The 7,615-nt window shown below is 40.2% G+C and overlaps 1 protein-coding gene across 1 annotated transcript; it reads left to right on the top strand.

The window, feature by feature from the left end:
* The first annotated feature begins 3,966 nt into the window (after positions 1-3,966).
* On the top strand, positions 3,967-5,040 carry LOC107058604 (uncharacterized). The gene has a single exon (XM_015304496.1). It carries the CDS (start codon positions 3,967-3,969, stop codon positions 5,038-5,040), a length of 1,074 nt encoding a protein of 357 aa, XP_015159982.1.
* The last annotated feature ends 2,575 nt before the right edge of the window (positions 5,041-7,615 follow it).

Genomic DNA, 7,615 nt, shown 5'->3' with positions numbered 1-7,615 from the left:
ATTTTTATATTTTTTGGACGTTTACGAATTAATTTTTTTGATATTTTTCGGCAGTGACGAAAAAATGTGAAATTTTAATATTTTATTTATATCGATATTCTAAGTTGACTGGTGCTATTCAGGGGTTTTTTGAGGTGTTTTTATGTCTTTTTCTTATTTTACATATTTTTCAGACGTATACGAATTAAAATTTTTTGATATTTTTTGGGCGGTCACGAAAAATGTGAAATTTTGATATTTTTTTGTATCGATATTCTAAGGTGAATGGTGCCATTCGGGAATTTTTTGAGGTATTTTTATATCTTTTTCTTGATCTTTCTATTTTTCGGACGTTTAACGAATTAAATTTTTTGATATTTATCGAGCAGTAATGAAAAAATGTGAAATGTTGATATTTTATTAGTATCGATATTCTAAGGAGACTGGTGCAATTCAGGAATTTTTTGAGGTGTTTTAATGTCTTTTTCTCGATTTCTATACTTTTCTGACGTTTACGAATTAAACTTTTTGATATTTTTCGGGCAGTCACAAAAAATGTGAAATTTTGAATATCTTATTCGCATCGATATTCTAAGGTGACTGGTGTGATTCGATAATCTTTTGAGGTGTTTTTATGTTTTTTTCTTGATTTTTATATTTTTCGGACGTTTACGAATCAAAACTTTGATATTTTTCGGACAGTCACGAAAAAATTGTGAAATTTTGATATTTTATTCATATCGATATTCTAAGGTGACAGGTGCGATTCAGTAATTTTTTGATGTGGTTTTATGTGTTTTCTTGATTTTTATATTTTTCGGACGTTTACGAATTAATTTTTTTGATATTTTTTAGGTAGTCACGAAAAATATGTGAAATTTTGATATTTTATTAGCATTGATGTGCCGCAAAATCTTGGCACATTTGATGCTTGAAAACTAAAGATTAATACTAGAATTGAGTGTATTTTTGTATGCTTTGATGAGTTTGTTGAATGTGTAGATAGATTCTTGCTTGTGTGGAAAAATGCAAAAATAGAAGATGATGGTGATCAACTGAAGACCACGAGCACCTAGAGAGGTCGTGGTCCTTGTCACGATCTGTGGTGCCTATTGTGAAGGTGAACCAGTGGGAAGGCCTTGGAGGAGTTGAGATTAGATTGAACCAAGTGAAGACCACGGTCAACCTCACGGACTATGGTCCTCACAACGGTTCGTGGTGCCTGTTGTGAAGGTGAACCAGTGTGGAGGCCTTGGAGGGTTGAGAGTAGATTGGACCAAGTAAAGATCACGGCCAACCTCACGGACCGTGGTCCTCTCAACGGTCCGTGGTGCTACTCGTGAAGTTGAACCAGTTGATGGGCAATGAGAAGCTAAAAAAGGGAAGTGACCAAGTGAAGACCACATGCACCTTTACGGACCGTGGTCAGTGCCACGACCCATGGCGACGTTCATGATAAGTTACAGTGTGCAAGGCTTGAATAACGTGTTTTATTTGAATCCAAGTGAAGACCACGAAGGGATTCATGGACTGTGAAGCCCTTGACGGGTCGTAGAAGTGGGCGTGAAGGGCCCGACAGTCAAGTCCTACTTCAAGTGGGACTCTTTTTTGAAACACTTATTTGAATTAATTAGGTCGTTTTTTTTTATCTTTTATCTTATCTTACCTTGAACGACAAACAAATTTTTCCATTATTCTCAGTTTGTGATTTTTGATTTGAACATTGAATTAAGTTCGAAGTTTGGATTTCCGGTTCTTGAATTATCGAATTGGCTTGTTGATTTGCTTATTCTGGTAAGTACTTTCTAAACATGTTTTCGTTTGATATTTCTGATTGTTTACGTGAAATCATGAGTGGCTAAATACCACAACTGGGGTTGTGGGATCCATGACGTAATTCTAAATGTAATTTCGTAAATGAGTGAAAGGCGATTTATGTTTACAAATTGTAACTTAGCTTTAGTTATTCATGTATTCTGATGAGTGCACATAATAATGTGAGCCCGTATCTGTCATTTGTTCGAGAGAAGAATGATAGTTAGGAAAATGTTAAATTAATCTGACGAAGTGGAGTCAAGGTTTAAGTTTGAGAGAAAAGAACCTTAACACCATTGTAGGCGAGGGTAAATCGTGTAACACTCTAGTACCGAGAGGACTTGAGTGAAGATTATCTGAGTAGACTGAGAAGTCTCAGATATAGCTAACTCACATGTATTTTTTTAGAGGTAAATTTCCTGAAACTCAACTACGCAAGAACATTAGACACAACGTTATGGGGAACACAATCCTAGTTTCAGTTAATTATTGAAACAACTTCAAAACTGATATTTTGTTCATTGTTGAATTAGACTTTAGTTTACAACTTTGGTTACCAAACCGTTAACGCTAAATCCATTTTACTTCCAGTAAATGTTTATTTAGGAAATAATAACGACATTTGAGTAAAATGCGATAGTGAAATCATTTTTGTAAAGCAATTCTCTGTGGGATCGACCTCAACTCACGTTGAGTTCTATAAATTGACTTCGATAGTTTATATCTCTTAATTGATGTGTAAGTTTGGACGTATCAAATTTTGGCACCGCTACCGGGTAATTTCAATTCAGAAGTGTTTTACTAGCTTTTATTCTAAGTGTAGTTAAATTTCCTAATTTTACATCTTATTATTTGTCTTTGGCTCTTACAGGTGAGTTAGACTGTGTATGCCAAATACCAGAAGTAAGGGAGCCCCATTAGTCCCATACGATCCAAAACTTTGGAAAACAATCCGCAAAATGGTGAATGCACAACAACTTGAGGCAAAGAGACAAAGATTTGGATTAGATGCTGAAACCGTCGTAAGAGGTATTCAGCCAAATGTTGTGAACAACCAACCTAGGGCAATAGACGAGAACATAGCAGTGGATGGAATCATTCCTCCCCACCATCAACCAATAGCTCCAAGGGGTAGAGCACAACCACCAGCTCATATGATGTATGAAGAGGATGACTTCGACTTGGATGGAACTGGAGCCACTGGAGCAATAGTGTTACCTGCACAACCTCTAGGTGTTAAATTCACAATCACCAGCACTATGATTCAACTGCTAAATTTGAAGGGTATGTTCAAAGGTGCAACTGGTGATGATGCGAACCAGCATTTGATGAACTCTGTGGCGATCTGCAAATCGCAAGAAATTCCTGGGGTTAGCCAGACAACAATGACTCAATAAGGACTTGGACTGAACTAAAGGAAGCTTTCCTGGAACGATTCTTTCCGGAATCAAAAGAGGTGCAGATGAAAGATGAAATAAGTGCCCATAAGTAGCTACCAGGAGAAGCAATGAATGACACCTGGTGGAGATTCATCCAAAAGCTGAAGAAGTGTCCAAACCATGGTCTCACTGAGAGACATCTAAAACAGGCATTCTATAGATTCTTAAATTATGTGACTAAACCTGTTGCTGATGCAGTGTGTGGAGGATCCTTTATGAGGAAGCCATTCTCAGAGAGCATGCAACTGATGGACGAGGTGTCAAAGAATAACAAGGCATGGTACACCATGGATGTAGAAGTAGGAGATCTTGGGTATACTTTTGAACTTTCAGTTGAACAAAGGAAGAGAGAAGAAGAAAGGGATCAGGATATGGAACACATAAGGACCCAAATAGATCTACTCACGAAGCATATTGTCTCCAAGTCTGAAAAGGTAAATGTCGTGGGATAGCCAAACAGGTATGAAGATCAAGACATCGATCTAGATGAGGAGGCTAATTACCTGGGCAACCAAGAAGGTATTCAGAATTATAACTCGGGCAACCAGGGTTACAATTTTGGAAATGTAGGTTGAAACTATTCAAGGGAAGGATAGTATGATAGGCCAACAAACAGAGAGCAGGGAAACTGACAGAATAGAGATGGGTACAAAAATGATTGAAGTGGTGTCTATGTGCCCTAGGTAATAGAGACCAGACAAGTGGTAGTTCCAGCAAGTCTAAGCTGGAAGACATGTTGGCCAATGTGATACAAAAAGTTGAATCAACTGATGAAGGGGTGAAAGAGATGAAAAGTGATTTCTCTAGTATGAGTCAACTGGTAGACTCTCATACCACCTCCATCAAGAAGATTGAGCAGCAGTTGGGGAAACTTTCAGCCTCGTTAAATCAGAGGAAAAATGGGTCACTACCAAGTGACACGATCCAAAATCCTAAGAAGGACGGGCATTACATGGCTATCGCCACCAGGAGTGGTAAGATCCATACTGACCCAATTTCTGTAGGTACTAAACATGAGCAGGTATTAGAGCAAGTTGAAAGAGAGGAGGATGAAGCGGAACATGTAGATGACTTGGAGGATGCTCATCCAATAGCACAATCCCCAAGAGGAAAAGAGAAAGAGGTTGAGGGAAATATGCCTTTACAGCAGATTCCAAGATCACCTTCTCCTTTCCCTCAAAGGCTTAAAAAGAAAGCCGAAGATGGGAAATTTGCGAAGTTCATCACCATGTTGCGACAACTGTCAGTAAACATCCCACTGGTGGAAGCATTAGAGCAAATGCCAGGATATGCCAAATTCATGAAGGACTTGGTCACAAAGAAAAGAGCTGTAAGCATTGATTTAAATGACAATGTTCATCACTGTAGTGCTATTGCTACTAGATCTCTGGTTCAGAAGAAGGAGGAGGATCCAGGTGCATTCACCATACCATGCACCATCAGATCAATCGAATTCACAAAGGCCTTATGTGACTTAGGGGCCAGTATAAACTTGATGTTGCTGGCCATCTACAAACAACTAGGGTTAGGAGTTCCAAAACCCACAGCCATGATGTTGATGATGGTAGATAGGTCAGTGAAACGACCTATGAGTATCCTATGTGATGTGCTCGTAAAGGTGGACACGTTCATCTTTCCGACAGACTTCATGATCTTGGATTGCGAAGTAGATTTTGAGGTTCCCATTATTTTGGGAAGACCATTTCTGGCCATGGGACGAGCATTGGTAGATGCTGAGCGAGGAGAACTGATATTCAGATTCAATAAAGAAGAGGTAAAGTTTAATATTTTCAGGTCCATGAAGTAGCCACATGCCATGAATGTGGTGTCTGCAATAGAGGTTTTTGATGAAGAAGAAATGGGAGCAACCATTGAAGAGAGGTTGGCTGTTGAAACCTTAGCCACAGTGCTGATGAATTTTGAAGCTGATTTTCGGTCTAACTATGTAGAGACCGTGAATTCTTTGCAGGGTACGGGAGCACACTCTTATGCTCCAAAGAAATTGGACCTGGACTTGAAAAACAGGCCAAGTCCTCTAGCAAAACCATCCATTGAGGAGCCACCAGTGCTGGAACTGAAACAGTTACCCAGTCACCTGAGGTATGTATTTTTTGGAGCAAACAACACTTTACCTGTGATTTTGGCTACAGATTTGAATGATGAACAAGTTCAAGTTGTGATCAAAGTGTTGATTAGGTAAAAAAGGGCCATTGGGTGGACCATTGCTGACATCATCGGGATACCTCCAGGTATATGCACCTATAAAATTTAACTTGAGGAGGATTGCCGCCCAAGCATTGAACACCAGCGGAGGCTAAACCCACCTATGCAAGAGGTGCTCAAAAAGGAGATCATCAAGTGGTTAGATGCTGGGGTGGTGTACCCTATTTCTGACAATCACTGGGTTAGTCTAGTGCAATGTGTGCCCAAAAAGGGTGGTATGACTGTGGTTGCAAACGCCAAGAATGAGTTGGTCCCGCAGAGGTTAGTCACTGGATGGTGAGTGTGCATGGATTATAGGAAGTTGAACAAGTGGACCTTAAAGGATCACTTCCCGATGCCTTTCATGGACCAAATGCTTGACAGGTTGGCTGGAAAAGGGTGGTACTGCTTCTTAGATGGATACTCTAGCTACAACCAAATAATGATTTCTCCTGAGGATTAGGAAAAGACCACATTTACATGTCCTTATGGAACCTTTGCATTTAAACATGTGGTATGACTGTGGTTGCAAACGCCAAGAATGAGTTGGTCCCGCAGAGGTTAGTCACTGGATGGTGAGTGTGCATGGATTATAGGAAGTTGAACAAGTGGACCTTAAAGGATCACTTCCCGATGCCTTTCATGGACCAAATGCTTGACAGGTTGGCTGGAAAAGGGTGGTACTGCTTCTTAGATGGATACTCTAGCTACAACCAAATAATGATTTCTCCTGAGGATTAGGAAAAGACCACATTTACATGTCCTTATGGAACCTTTGCATTTAAACATATGCCATTTGGACTATGTAATGCACCAACAACTTTCCAGAGGTGTATGATGTCTATCTTCTCAGATATGGTGGAGGACAGTCTGGAAGTCTTCATGGGTGACTTTTCAGTGGTAGGTGATACCTTTAATGATTGTTTGCTTAATCTTAGCAGGGCCCTACAGAGATGCGATGAGACCAACCTAGTGCTTAATTGGGAGAAGTGCCATTTCATGGTCAAAGAAGGCACAGTCCTTTTGCATAAGGTGTCACAAAAGGGGATAGAGGTCAACAAGGCCAAAATTGAGGTGATTGAAAAGTTTCCTCCACCTATTTGTGTGAAGGGTGTTCGGAGTTTCTTAGGACATGCTGGATTTTATAGGCGTTTCATCAAGGACTTCTCCAAAATTGCACACCCCATGTGCAAGCTTTTAGAGAAGGAGGTGAAATTCATTTTTGATGAGGCATATCTTAGGCCTTTGAATGCCTGAAGGAAAAGCTAATTTCTGCCCCCGTGATCATTGACCCAGATTGGGCTGAGCCATTTGAGGTAATGTGTAATGCTAGTGGTACTGCTTTAGGAGTTGTGTTGTGGCAAAAGGGCAACAAGATGTTCCATCCAATTTACTATGCTAGTAAGTCACTAAATGGAGCACAACGAAATTACACAGTCACTGAACAAGAACTACTAGCGGTGGTGTATGCTTTTGAGAAATTCAGAGCTTACTTACTAGGTACTAGAGTGATAGTCCATACGGATTATGTAGCTCTGAGATACCTCATGTCAAAGAAAGATGCCAAGCCAAGGTTAATCAGATGGGTATTACTTCTTCAGGAGTTTGATTTTGAGGTCAAGGATAGGAGAGGTTGTGAGAACCAGGTGACTGCTCACCTGTCTAGGTTAGAGGCTGAAAAGAAAGAGGGATGTGAACTAGAAATCAATGATGCATTCCTGGATGAGCAGGTATTGGCTGCAACTCTTGATCTTATTCTTTGGTTTGCTGATTTTGCTAACTTTCTTGTTAGTGATTTGATGCTTGAGGGGCTGACATTTCAGAAAATGAAGAGGTTCCTGCATGATGTGGGTAAGTATTTTTGGAATGAACCTTATCTGTACAGGGTATGTGGTGATAACATCATCAGGCGATGTATCCCTGAAGCTGAGATGTTGCATATTCTAGAAGCCTATCACTCCTCTCCGGTAGGTGGTCATTATGGAGGTGCTCAGACAGCCCACAAGATACTTCAGTGTGGGTACTATTGGCCCACAATTCATCAGGATGTGATGGACATAGTACGGAGTTGTGATGTGTGCCAGCGGCAAGGAGCCATCTTTCGGTGCCATGAGTTACCCATGACACCTATTCTGGAGGTGGAGTTGTTTGATGTATGGGGCGTCGATTTCATGGGCCCA

Source organism: Solanum tuberosum, unplaced genomic scaffold (assembly GCF_000226075.1).
Source record: "Solanum tuberosum cultivar DM 1-3 516 R44 unplaced genomic scaffold, SolTub_3.0 scf00572, whole genome shotgun sequence".
Taxonomy (NCBI): Eukaryota; Viridiplantae; Streptophyta; class Magnoliopsida; order Solanales; family Solanaceae; genus Solanum; species Solanum tuberosum.
Note: the sequence above shows the minus strand (reverse complement) of the source record. Positions and strands in the feature narration are given on the sequence as shown.